Consider the following 18,909-nt stretch of genomic DNA (forward strand, 5'->3'; position numbering starts at 1 on the left):
TAAAAGATAAAATACATTTTGAATGATAAACCATGTTACATATTTAACAAATTTGAAACCGATCCAATTGAATTTGTATGGATTTGTATTAGAATAATTGATTCCTTACACGGCTTTTCACTTTGCGGCCAGGTTTCGTGGAATATATCTACGCCGTAAAGCGAGGTATGGGCGTTTGTGAAGTCAATCATAGAGCGTCGTGAGATTGATCATATAGAATGGTGAAAGGTACATGTCGCTCACTCTTTTCAACAACGTCATTTATCAAAAAACTTGATTTTTCAGGAGATCGTTTTTAAAGCTTAAGAATATAATAAAATGTATTAAAAATATTTATTTATTTATTAATTGAAGGCTGAAGCCTTTAAGATAATACATATAATACATATATACAGTATCTAATATAAAAATTTAAAAAATATCAAGCCACTTATTGAACTTTTCACTGTGCAACAGATCTTCTTAGGTAGAGCCTAAAGTTTTTTTCTTCATTTGCAAAATATTTAGTATATTTAAAAAAATTATAAAACAATACATTTTCTTCAAAATGCAAAAATAACACTTTCTGCCCTGTAGCGGGTAAATATTAAGTTAAAAATATGCTGCTTTTGCTGGGATACAGTACATTTTCTAGGCATTCCGAAAACATGCACAACTGAAAATTGTCGATTTTTGATTTATGATGTTGTTGAAAGGAGTGAGCGACGTGTGTAAAGTGATTATCTTACCAACCTACAACAGATCGTAAGCCCTGTGAATACCCATACTTCCATCTTCTTCTTCATCTAAGTTGAGATGTCAAAATAATCTCAAAGGGGCTTGAGAACGTCATTTTCAAAGATTTAAGTATTGTGAAGTAATTTACGATCGATTAATTTTAAATTACGAGTAGATTAGATAGAGTGGTTTGTTTGTCAATATGTTTTACAACCATGTCATATAAAACAATTATGATATTGCAATATTGTCATTAAAAGCACATAGTAATATTTATGACGATAAATTGCCTTCTGAACAATAACAAAGGCGGGTGTGTTTGACAAATAAGCACTTACATATTATCTCTACTCCGCCATAAATAACTCATCATTGAAATAAGTAGTGTCATTTTATTACGTTTTTGGATTTTTCGTTTCTTTTTCTTTTTCTTTTAGGAGCAGTCCAAATTTCATATGTATTTTAACGGTGTGTTACCTAATATTTATTCAATATTACCCTGGACTGGTACCTGAAGCGGAAGGCTGATCACCTTTCCTTCGTGTGATAACGATCAAGATAACACTGTGTTTATAATGCAGTGCCCTATGCACCATTGGGGTGCGGAAAAGGGTTTGAATATTGAATGAATATCTTGATTGGTACTTATATAGAGGCAAGGTAATCCCTCCTGCGCTTTAGGGACCAGTCCAGGTTAGTATCAAATAAATATTAGTTTCCCACCGTTTTTCGTCGGTCTCCGTGGTGCAATGGTTAGCGTGTTTAGCTACCTTCCTGAAGGTTCCGGGTTCGATTCCCAGGAGTGTTGAAAATAAATATTAGAGATTTTACACTCTAATATTTATTTAATATTACCCTGGACTGGTCCCTGAAGCGCAGGAGTGATCACCTTGCCTTTATGCAAGTAACGATCAAGATAAGACTGCGTCAATATGATGCAGTGCCCTATGCACCATTAGGTGCGGATAAGGGTAAGAAAAAGAAGAATATTGGTTTTAAATTAAGAAAGGTGTGTAAAGATGGTTTGGACATGTGGAACGAATGAGTGAGGAAAGAACGATAAAACAAATTTATGAGGCGAATGTAGTTGGAAAAAGGAGCAGAAGAAGACCGAGAAAACCTTGGCATGATCAGGTATGTCAAAAACTTGGAAAAGCGTTGAAATAATATGTATGAGATTTATGAATGTGGAAGAGACGAAGAATGTTTGCAAAGACAGAGTAGTGAAGCATTCTATTCGTACCCCTGCGGAGAAGCAGCGTGATGGATATTAGAGTTTAAAATCACTAATATTTATTATCCGCCTCCATAGTGTAATGGTTAGCATGCACGGCTACCGTACTGGAGGTCCCGGGTTCGATTCCCTGGGGGGGGGTGAAATAAATATTAGTGATTTTTTCACTTCAATATTTATTCAATATTACCCTGGACTGGTACCTGAAGCGGAGGGCTGATCCCCTTTCCTTCATGTGTTAATGATCATGATAACGCTGCGTTTGTAATGCAGTGCCCTATGCACCATAGTTTGGATGAAAAAAAAAGTTATTATCATCCCCCTGGAATCAAACTGGGGACCTCCAGTACGGTAGCCAAGGATACTGACAATAACACTAGGGAGGCTGACAATATAATATTTAATAATAAACTACCCATCATGCCGCTTCTCCGCAGGGGTAGGCAGAGAGAATAGAATGCCACGCCAATCTGTCTTTGCAAACATTATTCGCCTCTTCCACATTCATGCATCTCCTCATACATACCCCCCGATTGTTTCAACTCTTAACCTGACCGCTTTTATTTAGCATACCTGATTGTGCCAAGTTTTTCTCGGTCTTCCTCTCCTCCTTTTTCCAATTACATTCGCCTCATAAATTTGTTTTACCGTTCTTTCCTCACCCATTCATTCTACATGTCCAAACCAACTAACACACCTTTCTTAATTTTATCGATAATGCTTATCTCGGCTTTGCATTCCTTCCTTATTTCACTATTCCAACATCTATCATACATCGTTTTGTCGCACATTTTTCTGGGGGATTGCATTTCAACTGCATTCAGTCCACTTTCATCCTTCTTTTGCCAACTCCATGTTTCACTTCCATATACTAGGGCCGGAACCAGGAACCGTTAGGAACTCCTCTCCAAACTTGGCAATTCTGCTTATTGACATAGCCATTTAACAAAAAACGTGCCTCATCGGTGATTGAAATTTTGCATTGTAAAAAAGGATCAAGCTGATTATTGTTTTCGGCCCATTACTGAACCTACGACGCGCATAACGGTCATTCAGTCCACAGACTAACTATTTTATATAAAGACCGCCAACTACCTCGATTTTTTATGGCTGGAAGTGATATTCGCCAGCGGCCGGAAGTGACGTAAACGGCTAGAAGTACTAAGCTCCCGGCTGGGCGTGACTTCGCCGCGGCTGAATGTCAAATCCACCCGCCGAAATATTTATCATTCATTTTTCAGGTTAAATGGTATTTATATTGAAATTTGTTGTATGACATATTTTCAAAATTATACTATTAATATTACAAAGAAGATATTTCACTATCTAAATTTATTTATTTCAGTGTAAACAAAAATAGAAAGGTCACGGCTAAAACGCGACATTTATAAAAAGAGTTCAGGCGATTAATAATGGTTACTCAACTCAGCCTTACAATGGTAAATGGTAATGGTAACTTTTTTGAAATTATTATCCCAAACTATGTATAAATATAAGGCTTTTCAACAAAAACAAAAACGATAGAATTTTCAAATTACTATATTATATTTAAAATTCTAGAAAATACAATATTTTAGAAGGGCGGAAGGAGTGCCCACCACTTTCTGAAGTTATGTTTCTTAACGGGGGTGCCAGCGCCCCTTTGTGGGCGTTTTGGAAGTCTGGCTAGGCGTTTTTAAATTTTTTGCATTTGGGGGGTGCTGCAGAAGTTCAAGGGAGCGTTGTGTTAAGTAAGAAAAACTACACTTTCATACGCAAAATTTAACTTTAACTTTGGCATAATACTCAATATTATGAAGTTCTTCATAGACGGATTTCTATTTTTTCTATCGATAATTGTCTATAACCATAGTCTGTCTATATTTATTTGAAATATTTGAACAACTTGTTGGTATCTCGTATTTTTCGTTCCCGTTTTGGTGTTTTTGTTAGTGTATTAGTGTGTCTCGTCATTTTCTGGTCGTTTTTTGAACAATCTGACGTTTACGAGTCGACCCCCCCTGATTCAGTCTATTCATGGTGAAATGGCAAAAGCACAGACTAACTATTTATATAAAGACCGCCAACTACCTCGATTTTTTATGGCTGGAAGTGATATTCGCCAGCGGCCGGAAGTGACGTAAAAGGCTACTAGTACTAAGCTCCCGGCTGGGCGTGACTTCGCCGCGGCTGAATGTCGAATCCACCCGCCGAAATATTTATCATTAATTTTTCAGGTTAAATGGTATTGATATTGAAATTTGTTGTATTACATATTTTCAAAATTATAATATTAATATTACAAAGAAGATATTTCACTATCTAAATTTATTTATTTCAGTGTAAACAAAAATAGAAAGGTCACGGCTAAAACGCGACATTTATAAAAAGAGTTTAGGCGTTTAGTTGAGTTCAAAAGTTCAGTTTAATAATGGTTACTCAACTCAGCCGTACAACGGTAAATGGTAATGGTAATTTTTTTGACTTACTATAATATACAATATATAAAATTCCAGAAAACACAATATTTTAAAAGGACAGAAGGAGTGTCCACCACTTCCTGAAGTTATGTTTCTTATCGGGGGTGCCAGCGCCCCTTTCTGGACGTTTTGGAAGTCTGGCTAGGCGTTTTTAAAATTTTCGCATTTGGGGGGTGCTGCAGAAGGGAGCGGGAGGTTCAAGGGAACGTTGTGTCAATAAAGAAAAACTACACTTTCATACGCAAAATTTAACTTTAACTTTGGCATAATACTCAATATTATCAAGTTCTTCATATAAAACAAGGGCCCATTAAAAAAGACATATAGTATCATAGCCACATTAATGCCCTTATCGAAGATATGATAATACGGTTCAAAGACTAACAGGAACTTTTGATATCAGCTTGGTTAATCAATCCATTTTTATCAGACGTAGAAAGTGTTAGTCCAAATTTAAAAGAGTAATTTATTGATCTGCAAAATGACTGTGAAGCCAAAATAATATTTTATGTATTAATTTTAAATCAAACACAGATTTTTTGAGTCTACTAAGTTGTATTTTATTAATAAAAAACACATAAAAAATTATACTGTGACAATTGTTTCGCCTTGTTAGGGCATTATCAAACGAATGATAATTCATGGATAACGAATGGTCATTCGTTTGATAATGCCCTAACAAGGCGAAACAATTGTCACAGTATAATTTTTTATGTGTTTTTTATTAATAAAATACAACTTAGTAGACTCAAAAAATCTGTTTGATTTAAAATTAATACATAAATTAAAATGGAGTTCTACAAATTAAACGCCAAGTCAATAAATAAACCAAAATAATATGTAATCAATGTGTTTATATTGATTTTTGGGTACGTTTTCGTCATCAATACCTAATTCTGTGGGAAGAATTGAAATTACCTATAATAGCCTTTCTATCTTCATATTTAGAAGAGAAGGGTTTTAGTGCAGTAATGCATATATTTAAAAAAAAACGCGAATTTGATTACAAATAACCCGAAGAGGAGATAAACTTTAACCAAATAAAACGAAATTGGCGCAATCTCATGACGCTCAAGGATCTCTTTAATTTTTTTAAGTAAGAAAAAAAAAATTTAAATACATGTTTTATTTAAAATTAAAAAAGGTGTTTTATTGTGTATTTCGCAATAATTTTTATTTGTAGAAGGAAATCCATCGCATAAATACTTACAGGTAAGTAGGTAGTGGGTACGTAAATACATACATAGAGAAAAGTGTAGTGTAGTGTTAAAAATTTATAAAAGCATATGCAGACACGGATCAATAATTTTATCTTTAAAAAATCCTAATGAATTCCGGCAGACCGAAAAAGATTAATAAAGATGTTTAAGGCATTGAAAATAAAAATAGACGTATAAAACATATAAAAATAGAAAATAAAAATTAATCAAAGCAGATGTATGTAGAGGAATAGAGCAAATCTCAAAGCGAAATCGATTTCCTAACAATATCATGGCAACAGTAAATATAAAAAAATATTGCAAGCAACATAATAAAACCGTAATCGATGCTCCCGGCTGAAGGTACTTAGCTCCCGGCTGGGCGCGGCCGGATCCACCCGGCGAAATTTTTACCATTAATTTTTCAGGCCAAATGATATTTATATTAAAATTTGTTTTATTACATATTAACATAATTATAATATCAATATTAAAAAAAGGAATTTTATAACCAACATTTATTTATTTCATTGTAAACAAAAATATAGAGGTCACGGCTAAAACGCGACATTTATGAAAAGAGTTCAGGCAATTAGTAGTTTCTAAACTCAGCCGCTGAATGATAAATTACATTCGAACCCTTTTTACTTATTCGTCACTCGCCGAATTGCTAAAATATTTTTCTTTTTTTTTATTCTACGGTCTTTCTTATTGAGGCTTCTGTTCAAATAATCAGACTTATTAACTTTTTTGAATGTAAAATAATATATATTTATATATATATATATATATATATATATATATATATATATATATATATATATATATATATATATATATATATATATATATATATATATATATATATATATATATATATATATATATATATATATATATATATATATATATATATATATATATATATATATATATATATATATATATATATATATATATATATATATATATATATATATATATATATATATATATATATATATATATATATATATATATATATATATATATATATATATATATATATATATATATATATATATATATATATATATATATATATATATATATATATATATATATATATATATATATATATATATATATAAATATTTTATATAAACATATATACATTTATACATATTTTTTTATATATTCACTAAATATTACACACTCAAACTTGTGTGATACATCGTTTTTTTGAATTACCTAACGTCCAAGTGACTCTGAAATCTAGCTACGGCTTATGCAACACCGTTTATCATGTCCCTACTCAGGCTTCAACTTAAAAGTTTCATAGCCTATGCCTACTTGTGAGTGGATTTACTCTTTATGTTTAAAGTTACTATAATTTCATGTAATTCATGAGTGAAAATTCTAGGCAAAAACACTCGCAATGTGTGATACATCGCAATCGATACAATGCTTTTAAATAAAAACAAAAAAGGGAATTTTCAAATGACTATATTTCAGACAAAAATTCCAGAAAAACACACAATTTATGTTCCTTCTGCCCTTTTAAACAAAAAATATATAACAATTTACAAACAAGTATATTACAGATACAATTGTACAATTCTCTAAAAACAACTTATTGGTATCTCGTATTGGTTTCTCAAACAACTTGTTGGTATCTCGTATTTTTCGTTCCCGTTTCGGTGTTTTTGTTAGTGTATTAGCGTGTCTCGTCATTTCTGGTCGTTTTTTGAACAATCTGACGTTTACGAGTCGACCCCCCCTGGGCAAAAGGTACTGACTAAAAATCAACTGTCAACTGCCAAATTGACAGTATGTAGAAAAAATGTTGCCAGTTTAAAAACCAAACCTCTAAAAAAACACCTTTATAATTTTATGTAATAATAAATGTCTTCTTCAGCCATGTTTTTAAAATGTTTTCCTCCAAATGTTTTTCTTTAAAATCTTTTTCAGATTTCCTGGAATTTTGGATTTTCACCGTATGTTAAATTAGCAAGGTAAATTACTAAGGTGAATACCATCAAAACTTGTGTAGACACTACTTAATTTTAATATATCGCTCACTCCTTTCAACAACGTCATATATCAAAAATCCTCAACTTACAGTTGTGCATGTTTTCGGAATGCCCAGAAAATGTACTATATCCCAGCAAATGCGGCATATTTTTTGCTTAATATTTACCTGCTACAGGGCGGAAAGTGTTGTTTTTGCATTTTAAAGAAAAGGTATTGTTTAAATTTTTTTTTAAATGTAGGTACTAAATATTTTTCAAATGGAGAAAAAACATTACCTAAAAAGATCTGTTGTACAGTAAAAAGTTCAATAAGTGGCTTGATATTTATTTTTAATACATTTTATTATATTGTTAAACTTTAAATACAATCTCCTGAAAAATCGAGTTTTTTTTATATTTGACATTGTTGAAAGGAGTGAGCAATATATGTATTTTCAATATTTAAAGCATTAACTTTGTGGATCATTGTAATATATTTTGGAGAAAATAAACACCTTGTTTTTTTAACAAACAAATAAAACAAACCCTGAAGAGGGCAACAGGTTGTTGCGAAAAAAAATGTGAGTGGATCAAAAAACAAAGTGTTTTATTTCTCAAAAATATAATACATGTGTTTACAAAAAAACATTCAATCAAAATATCTGACATGACATTCTTGAGGTGACACTAGATAAAGAGCACATCAATAAAACTTATTTAAACATCAATAAAACACTTATAAATTTTACATCTAAAATGAATAGTGCATGCAATAAATAAAATAACTCAAATTGACGTTATCTTATCAAAAGGAAAGTAAATTTTAAATGTCAAAAATACACGAGAAAAATTTACTAGATAAAAAATATCTATTTTTAAATGTGTTTTTTTTTAAGAGGTATATAAATTCAAATTTCCCACAGTAAATTGGTGGTAGCACCCGCCATGTGGCATATTGCGCCATCTTGTTGAAACCACAGCTCTGTCACAACAATGCCATTCAACTGAGGTAATTTTATTATTTTTTTAATTAAAGAGTATTTTTTTAAGAGGTAGGAAGAAGTCAACAATTATGGTTCTGTAGCGCTCTACATTGACCGTAACATTCTGTACATAATAGCCTTTTGAACAGTGGTCCTTATGCGGTTTAAAATAGTTTTTTTTTCTCCCATTTTCAGCATATGTACACACAGTGATTAATTGAAATAGAACCTTGCCTTCATACAATTAATGACCAAGATAACACTGCGTCGATAAATGCAGTGCCCTATGCACCGTTGGGTGCGGAAAGGGGTAATAAGAAAAGTAGGAAGATAAACAATAATTATGGTAGGTTTCTATGGAAGTTCACTGATTTTGTGAATTTTCTACAATGATTTCCATATTACACCCTAAGGACGGGTATTTTTTACGCATGGAGAGCGGTGGCGACGGGATTCGATAATTGTGTACATATAGTTAAGACTTTAGCAAAGAAATTGGTACATAATGTTGATTTAAAAACTTAAATAATGCCTTCTTTTCTGACTTAGAAATGAGGCCGGCGCAGAAGGTAAAAAATACCCTTCCCGTCCTTAAGCATCAATCGACCGAACGGGTAAAAATACCTTTCCCGTCCGAAGTGTGTTAATACCATTGTCATTTGAAAAATAGGTTAGTCACATTTTTACTTAAAAGTTTTCAGAAGATGATGTATATGGAATAGCTTATACATATATATTTTTTTTTATGTAATATAATGATGAGAATTGTGATGTACTTAAAAGAAAATAAATAAATAAATGACAAATGACGCTCCTGTCACACCTTCATTACCAAAATTTTCCAAGTAGAGCTGATTCAATTATTAGTACATGCGTACTATAGAGCACTCTATCGTATATAAGTAGTAATGTGTACTATCTACTTTTTTATATTATTTATTGATTCAGCATCGACTTTGTGGAATGACATCAAATTACTTTTTTATCACTAAATTATTATCTAACATTATCGCTAGATGTCAGCGCATTACGATGTAGGTTTGAATCTTGGTAATTTCTCCCCCAGTTTTTCAACTTTCAGTACCTACTAAAATGACAGGTTTGACAAAATGGAAGAAGCCATGATTTTATTTCCATATCAGGTACATGTGAGGTACTGGCAAAGGGTCAAAATATTAACCTGTCTGGGAGTGAGTTTCTGCAGACAAAACTGTATCTGGGGAGTGAGTTTTTTTCTGCAAATTTTTTAACACCATTAATTTTTTTATCATAGTCGATGCTATAAGCAACACTTTTCTTGAATAAAAAAAATGTTTACAACTGTAAACATGTATTTTATCAAAATCATTGATGTTATATTTCATGGGTTTTCTTTGAAAGTATCATTACGATGACATCACACAAATTCTATTTTAAGTTGAATGTTCTGGGTAAAAGAGAAAAAATAATGTGACATGTGGTTTTAGTGTTCAAATACAACCACAGATGGCAGTACAAGTGTCATTTTAGAAATAAATGTAACCGGGCTTTTGTTATAAGCGTGCGCGTTCATGTACGCCCATACTTCTTAGAGGAAAGTTTTGTTTGGATGACCATGTACGGTCACACTCCCAGACAAGTTAAAGAATAACCTGCAAAGCCCCTAAATTTACAGGATTATCTGCAGGTAGAATAGTAAGGACAAAAAAGAAATTGTTTTTTTAATATTATATTTCTATTTTTTTTTTAATGCAAACTAAACATCTACATATTATACAAAATTTATGCTACGGGTGCTTTATTTAAAGGATCAATCTTCAAATCATCCGAGTCTTTACTAATCCCAAACAGTTTCTTCACTGCGTTTTTGTATTTATTCATTTGATAATCATTCTCTCCAATGTTCATGATCTCCGAAACAGCCTCCTTCAATTCTTCCCCTCCGACGACTGATCTTTCATCAAAATTCAAGACAAAATCTTTGTCAAATTCGTCGTGACTTTTTCCAAAATGCGCATATTTCACAAGGGCCGCTTTTGACGCATTTTTCTTCCAGTTATATTCCTCCATATCCGATTCTTCCTTTTCCGTCTCCCAGTGTTCCAGGTTCCAAGCCTCGTGGTATATGGCCGTGAGAAGGTAGTTGGCGTAGTCCAGGTTCTGCTTTCTCATGGGACAGCGATCCGTTACGATGGTCAGATAGTCTGTTTCCGGGTCGTAACGCTCGCCAACGAGGCGGAGTAGCTTGTCCTTGGCGTGCTTGTCCAGACAGATCTTGGAGAGCTTGATTCTGATTGACACAATACGGCACAGAGGATCTCGGATGGAAGGATTGCTGTGGCAATAATCCGATGTGATCACCTGAAACCAACAATTTATATACTTAAGAAAAAAATTAAAGCTCATTATATTAAATTTTGAAAAAATATACAAAAAAAAATACATTATACCATTTGTTATATAACATTAAACCATGAGTGTAAGTCCCTCTCCAAGCACAAGAGCTCAGTCTCTTTTTTGGAGAGGGACAGCGAATTGAAATATAAAAGTTTTCCATATGTATAAATGTTTCAAATGCATTATGTTATAAATTAAAATGTAAATATATTAAATAAAAAATAATAAATATTAATAAAAAATAATATTTTTTGACATCTCATCAAAGATGAAGAAGAATATGGAAGTCTGGGCATTTACGGGGCTGACGACCGTCATAGGCTGGTTCAAGTCATCACTTTACACATGTGTAACTTTCACCAATTCTACCCATTATTGACAACCACACTACTCAAATTCTTAGAAGTACTATATATACGAACCAATTTAGAAACCTTGTTCTTGAATCACTAGAACTTCACTAGAGACATCTATTGGTGAGATGTAACAATTTAATCTAACAGAGCTCTAAAGGATTCAGATGACATATCGTTCATTGCTGCAACGATATATTTACAATACTTTGAGTGTCTCCAAATACTAGTCCACAAATCTGGATGGTCTCCAATTAGCAGTTATTTCAAAATTATTTTTCATCACTTCAAACTAAGCCTATGACGGTCGTAAGCCCTGTAAGTACCCAGACTTCTGTAAATTACATTTTCTTCTTCATCGATGTTGATATATCAACCTTACAGATACTTACCAGAGCTACCGTTACAAAATTGTTACATTTAAAATTAAACATTTAAACTATGGTCAATAGAAGCAACATTTAAGATTATTGACATTTTTCCTGTTTTTAAACCAAATTTTCATATGGTGTACAAAATACATCCGTAGTGTAATGGTCAGCACGCTCGGCTGCCGTACAGGAGGTCCCGGGTTCGATTCCCAGGGGGGATCAAATAAATATAAATGATTTTTTCACTCCTATATTTATTCAATAGTACCGGAAGCAGAGGGCTGATCACCTTTCCTTCATGTGTTAACGATCAAGATAACACTGCGTTTATATGATGCAGTGCCCTATGCACCATTTGGGTGCGGATAAGGGTTTTTTTTAATATGGAATGGCGTTGCACATGTAATACAATGCATTTGCCAATTTCAAGTTTATTGAATTCTTAATTATAAAATATGATAGACTAAAAATTATAAAGATAAACTATAAATTTACTTAATTTAATTTCAGAAAAACAACTAACAGTCTGTAGGGAGGGGAATAAGCGGGGCCAGAGATTTGAAAAAAATTGGCATTTGGTAATTTATTGGGCAAACAAAGAATATATGGTTAAGGTCTTCCTCTTCGAAACGACACTCGCAAATGGGGGAGTCAAAGACACCAATCCTCGCAAGGTGCTCTCTCGTACAGCAATGACCCGATAAGGGTTCGAATGAAATAAAAAATGTACATAATACGTATCACCGGTGCACGCGGAAGTTTTTAGCACCGTAAGGGAAGGATTTCTCACTGATTTTAGTTGATATTTCAATCAAAAGGATAATTCTATCATTACAGGGACATCTTTGGTCAAGTGTCGTCAATAAATTTGTATTAAAATTATAAGAAATAATGCATTACAAAAAGCTTTCTTTACTGATTTGTAGTTATCACACGAAAGTATCTTTATATTGTTTTTTGACATCTCATCATAGATAAGAAGAATATGGAAGTCTGGGCATTTACGGGGCTTACGACCGTCATAGGCTGGTTTAAGTGATCACTTTACACACGTGTAACATTCACCAATTCTACCCATTATTGACAACCACACTACTCAAATTCTTGGAAGTTCTATATATATGAACCAATTTAAAAACCTTGTTCATGAATCACTAGAACTTCACTAGAGACATCTATTATATATATAGAACTTCCAAGAATTTGAGTAGTGTGGTTGTCAATAATGGGTAGAATTGGTGAATGTTACGCGTGTGTAAAGTGATCACTTAAACCAGCCTATGACGGTCGTAAGCCCCGTAAATGCCCAGACTTCCATATTCTTCTTCATCTATGATGAGATGTCAAAAAATAATATGAAAATAACTCCTGTAATTGGAGATAATCCAGATTTTGTGAACAAGTATTTGGACACACTCAAAATGTTGTAAAGTATTTTTATATGAACTACCACGAATGGGCGCGTGGCTTAAACGGCGGCTGATTTGCAAATGTCAAAACATACCTACCGCTTACGGTTGGCGGCTGATAGGCCGATGGGTTAAAAGTTTAAAAAAATAATAATAAAATATACCTCCAACGGGAAGGCTTCCTCGCACTTTTCGTCGGTAAGGCCCCGGGGCCAAGGAGTGCAGAACCGGGCCAGGGCGGCCGTGTGCGCGGCCACCGCGGGCGGTGTCAGGTGCAGGAAGTTGGGGATCTTCATGAGCTCCGCGTTGCTCTCGGCCCCGGGCGGCGCCTCCCCGAGCGGCACGTAGCCCTGCCGCAGCGGCAGCGGCACGCACGCCGGGTGGAAGGTGCGCGCCCCCGGCCACACGGACGCCCACTTCTGCGGACACAAATGTAACAATTCAATTCAATTTATTTAATTATTTTTAGTTAACGTACACATTACAAACTTAAATTAAAACTGCATACATTAACAAAAATAGGAAATAAGCTAAAATACTATTGCTAAAGGTGTAGAAGAATACCGCTTCGGAAAACTCCTTCAGACACATGGAATAGATCAATATCCAAGAGATATTGTTCAACATAGCGGTAGCTCTTCCTATCGGCATAACCATTGGCAGGTTGGTCCTGTGTATAGGAATATGAAACAATCTATGTCGACGCTGTCTTAGGTAACTATCAGGACTGTGTATAGGAATGTGAAACAAACAATCTTTGTCGACGCTGTCTTAGGTAACTATCGGGAACATACAGACCAATGCTCTGGATAATTTCAGGATTTTCGATCATCCCGCGCAACAATCGATAAAAATGCGAAATCAAATACACATTCCTTCTAGTCTCTAAACTATCGTAGCCAAGCATACCCTGGAGAAACTGGGTCGGGTAGAGCCGAGGATAATAGCCGTACTCTCTCACGTAGAGATACCTCAGAAACTTCTTTTGGACTTTCTCTACGATAAGAGAGTACTTAAGCTCGTGTGGCCCCCAAATCATCGAGCCACTCTCGAGTCTACTTCGCACCAAGGAGTTATAAAGAGTTCTCAGCACGCGGGTATTTTGGAAAACCCTGGCAGTACGCAGAACAAATCCAAGCATTTTCAATGCATTACCACTGACTGCCTCTATGTGATGGTGAAATGCAACACAAGCTTGAGTAGGCACTTTATTATGATAGAAAGTCACAGATAAGTTTCTGAGGTCTCTCTCTATGAGGGAATAGCTCTTCATGACTCCGATGTGCACTGCCTGTTTAGCTTTCGGGGAAAAGTTTTTTCGGTGCACCATTCACTCTGTTCCCAGCATTCACTCTCCTTTCTATATCTTTATCAGTATTTCCATCCCTAGAAAACATACTTTCCAAGTATACAAAATCATCTGAGTGAATAGTAGACTGAGTAAATGATAAATCAGTTGCAGCAAATAAAAGTCTAACAGTGGAAGCTAAATTGGCAGTACACTACGTCCCGGTACTTATCCTAATGTATGGAAATGAAGCATAGAGTTGGAAAAAGAAGGATAAAGTAATAAAGTAGTAAGTAATGCTTACCTGATCCACCCGCATTTGTAAAGCCCTGGGAGGGGCAACGGGCGCCTTTTTGAACTCCTTTCTTTGGAGTTTCTCCCGTTTAGCGGTGAAATTCAACACACGAAACTCGTCATCGTCCTGCAACTTTGGCTTCTCCGATACAAGAGAATACGCTCTGCGCGCATTGTACGATGCCCCCTTGGACACACTGTTAGGGGACAGCAACAATGAACCTATACGAGACATATTTCACACAATTATTTTGATTTCTTGCACATTCAACTGACAGAAAATCCCACGGAACCCCGGATCAGAAATACATTTTTGAGGTTATGTTTTATGTCATTTTCACAGCGTAAGGCTACCAGCGAAGGCGCGTTTATTCGATGGTGCGTTTATCTCTTTCGGAATTCGAAATGCTTTTATCCTTTATTAATATGTACATATACCTAGCATGTGTATCTAGACCTATGTTACAAATCAGAACATAGTATTTTTTCCATGCAAATAGCAGTAAATCTCCTGCGATTGGAATTTTTAAATAAGATTAAACATTCGGAATTCCGAAAGACGAAAATTCAGCCGACAAAGGCCCCGTAAAAGCGCGCTTGCTGGCTGCCTAAAATAGCTATTGCATAAAATTAATTAAAATGTAACAACCATATAAAATATCAGAAAGAGTGCGTCCTCTAATTTGGATAAAAATCAAAAAGGATCCTTCGAGGAGTATATTTATTGAAATATTTTCTTTATAATAATAAGTAATCCATCTTTCTTTATTATTATTGAAATTACGCGAGCGGGCATGCTGCCATCATTCATTATGGATTCGAAATATAGAAGCAATAAGTACAGTGAAACCTCTTATAACGGGTATAAATCCTTCCAACGTCTTACTCGTTAAGCGAAACATTTTTCCTAAAACCATGAATTTGTGACAAATAATCAATATTTTTCAACTAGAAAACTAGAAAGATATTTTTTTGCCCACGCTTCAAAATTCGACGGTGAAAATATGTCACAGCATTATCATTGAATAAATTCGTCGCACAAATAGCCACTTTCTTATTAGGGTACTTCTTAATGTACGATATAACAGTTTTCATGCGTTCTGCATTTCTCTTATTGCGCTAGAAGATTCTTGCTTTGCTATTTCCTCCTCCTCCATTTGTTGGTGTTGTTACCTCTCCTCCATAATTTCTTGCTGTGAAACACGATGCAACTCCATAAGCTCTTCGGTGGTCAGCTCTTGGCTGTGCTCTTTCACAAGCTCTTCAATATCGTTGTTATCCACCTCGAATCCCATGATATTGGCCAATAACACAATTTCGTGGACTCCACAGGTATTGTTTCTAAATCACATTCGACAACACTCTTTGGTCAATGTTTTTTCCAAGCAGAAGTGAGAGTCCTCTTGGTAACTCCTTCCCGAGCCGCGGAAGTCCCGCCTCACAAGTGAATGTCATTAAAAAGGGGATTTGCCCTTTCTCTGTAACTCGTTATGCGAAATGTCTCTCGTTAAGGGAGCAACTTTTTCAATTTTTTTTGCTCTTTATGCGAATTACTCGTTATGGGAGGTTCTACTGTATTTGTGGATATTGGGCTTATCTCAGTTGAAGATAGAGAAAGGAAAAATATACGTTCCATAATCTGGGATTAACTTTTTTCACTTGGCTTAAAATTTTGTTCAATAGTCTCCCTAACTCGAGAGCATGTGTGACTTGATGTATGGATGTAGAGGAAAATACAAGTGTATGACAGACAAATGTGGCGTTCCATCCTCTCTGCTTACCCCTGCAGAAATGTAGTAGGCGTGATGGTAGTAAAAGTAGTTTAGGTAATAAAAAATAGATATGTATTTTTATTATTTAACGATTTAAATATTGCCTCTTCTTCTTTTATTATTGGGGCCTTTCACCGTTCTAGAGTGTTTTAGTCGGTGCAAAATGATTTTTTTATTTACACTTATTACATTTGAATATTGCCTCATGTGGTTGATCTGTTTTGATATAAGATAGAAGATTTAATATACTAGTGACATCTGTGTAAACATAATCAAACTAAAATATAATGGAAAATATTCGAATTTTGGTGGGAAATGTAGAAGCGCTAAAATGACGTCTCATCATGTAATTTTCATTCGCAGATTGAGGTTAGTTGAGTTTTTAGTATATAAATTAGCGGGGTCGACTCGTAAACGTCAGATTGTTCAAAAAACGACCAGAAAATGACGAGACACACTAATACACTAACCAAAACACCAAAACGGGAACGAAATATACGAGATACCAACAAGTTGTTCAAATATTTCAAATAAATATAGACAGACTATGATTATAGACAATTATCGATAGAAAAATAGAAATCCGTATATGAGGAACTTGATAATATTGAGTATTATGCCAAAGTAAAAGTTAAATTTTGCGTATGAAAGTGTAGTTTTTCTTACTTAACACAACGCTCCCTTGAATTTCTGCAGCACCCCCCAAATGCAAAAAATTTAAAAACGCCCAGCCAGACTTCCAAAACGCCCACAAAGGGGCGCTGGCACCCCCGTTAAGAAACATAACTTCAGGAAGTGGTGGGCACTCCTTCCGCCCTTTTAAAATATTGTTTTTTCTAGAATTTTAAATATAATATAGTAATTTGAAAATTCTATCGTTTTTGTTTTTGTTGAAAAGCCTTATATTTATACAAAGTTTGAGATAATTATTTCAAAAAAGTTACCATTGCCATTTACCATTGTAAGGCTGAGTTGAGTAACCATTATTAATCGCCTGAACTCTTTTTATAAATGTCGCGTTTTAGCCGTGACCTTTCTATTTTTGTTTACACTGAAATAAATAAATTTAGATAGTGAAATGTCTTCTTTGTAATATTAATATTATAATTTTGAAAATATGTAATACAACAAATTTCAATATAAATACCATTTAACCTGAAAAATGAATGATAAATATTTCGGCGGGTGGATTCGATATTCAGCCGCGGCGAAGTCACGCCCAGCCGGGAGCTTAGTACTTCTAGCCGTTTACGTCACTTCCGGCCGCTGGCGAATATCACTTCCAGCCATAAATAATCGAGGCAGTTGGCGGTCTTTATATAAATTAGTTAGTCTGTGTAAATTAGTTAGTCTGTGGTTTTTAGGTCAAGCATTTTGAACGAGCAGTTTTCTGGCATTTCCTTCTCGACATTGATCTCTTTCTACAAATTAGTTAGTCTTTGATCTCTTGTGAATGGTCCCACTGATCACTAAGCCTAGAATTTATTTATATTTATGATTGTTATAACCTGTTAATGTGAAATAAAAAATTAAAAAATTATATTTTATTTATGAGCGATGCCTACATAATGTGTAGAAAACTCTGTGCATTATTTTTATTTGATATTTTATTTTAAACAGCTAAAGCCTTTAACAAGATTAATAAAAATACAATATCTAATAAAGAATACACTAACAAAAATACTTGATGATTAATTTAAGTTTCCACCGTATAACACATATCGCTCACTCCTTTCAACAATGTCATTTATCAAAAATTGTCAATTTTCAGTTGTGCATGTTTTCGGAATGCCCAGAAAATGTACAATATCCCAGAAAAAGCGACATATTTTTAATTTAATATTTAACCGCTACAGGGCAGAAAGTGTTGTTTGTGCATTTTGAAGAAATGGTATTGTTTAATTTTTTTTTAATATTAAATATTTTTCAAATGCAGAAAAAACATTCAGGTTGTACCTAAAAATATCTGTTGCACAGTAAAAAGTTCAATAAGTGGCTTGATATTTATTTTTAATACATTGCATTATATGTTTAAACATTAAAAACGATCTCCAGAAAAATGATGTTTTTTTATATTTGACGTTAAAAGGAGTGAGCAATATGGTGTTTGAAAAGGATGCGGAATGCATCGAAACACATGTCACAGTAGATTTTAAGAAAAAATGGTAATTTCAAAGTATAACTTAAATAAAAAATGGATAGATTTTACCACAAAGTGACTGCCGAATCAATTAAGGAAAAAGACTTTAAATAATATAACAAATTGTAACCTTTTGTCACAAGCACTGATAAATACATGTCTCCTATAATAGAACGAAGATTAAAACACTCTGCTTGTCATTCATCATTCACTTTGTGTGATACTTAAAAAACAAAATATTACACAAAGTGAAGCATGAATGATAAGGAGAGTGTTATATTATTCTACCTCTTCAAACCCTTATCCGCACCCAACGTTGCACA

The 18,909-nt window shown here is 34.0% G+C and overlaps 1 protein-coding gene across 1 annotated transcript; it reads right to left on the minus strand.

Annotated features, from left to right (window-relative positions):
• Positions 1-10,275: 10,275 nt before the first annotated feature.
• On the minus strand, positions 10,276-14,995 carry mRpS35 (mitochondrial ribosomal protein S35). Its single transcript, XM_088272185.1, has 3 exons — positions 14,685-14,995; positions 13,257-13,511; positions 10,276-10,923 (listed from the first exon to the last, which is right to left on the minus strand). Exons 1-3 carry the CDS (start codon positions 14,907-14,909, stop codon positions 10,345-10,347), a joined length of 1,059 nt encoding a protein of 352 aa, XP_088128311.1. The 5' UTR covers positions 14,910-14,995; the 3' UTR covers positions 10,276-10,344.
• Between the last annotated feature and the right edge of the window lie 3,914 nt (positions 14,996-18,909).

Source organism: Brachycentrus maculatus, unplaced genomic scaffold (genome assembly GCF_059751285.1).
Source record: "Brachycentrus maculatus isolate JH-2025_06_01 unplaced genomic scaffold, ASM5975128v1 h1tg000482l, whole genome shotgun sequence".
Lineage (NCBI taxonomy): Eukaryota > Metazoa > Arthropoda > Insecta > Trichoptera > Brachycentridae > Brachycentrus > Brachycentrus maculatus.

Bases quoted from the DNA above. Each gene is read 5' to 3' on its own strand.
- mRpS35 (XM_088272185.1), bottom strand. From the start codon at position 14,909: ATGTCTCGTATAGGTTCATTGTTGCTGTCCCCTAACAGTGTGTCCAAG. The intron at 13,512-14,684 runs GTAAGCATTACT...TTGTGTCCGCAG, and splicing joins TACAAATGCGGGTGGATCAG to AAGTGGGCGTCCGTGTGGCC. The intron at 10,924-13,256 runs GTATATTTTATT...TGTTGGTTTCAG, and splicing joins AGGAAGCCTTCCCGTTGGAG to GTGATCACATCGGATTATTG.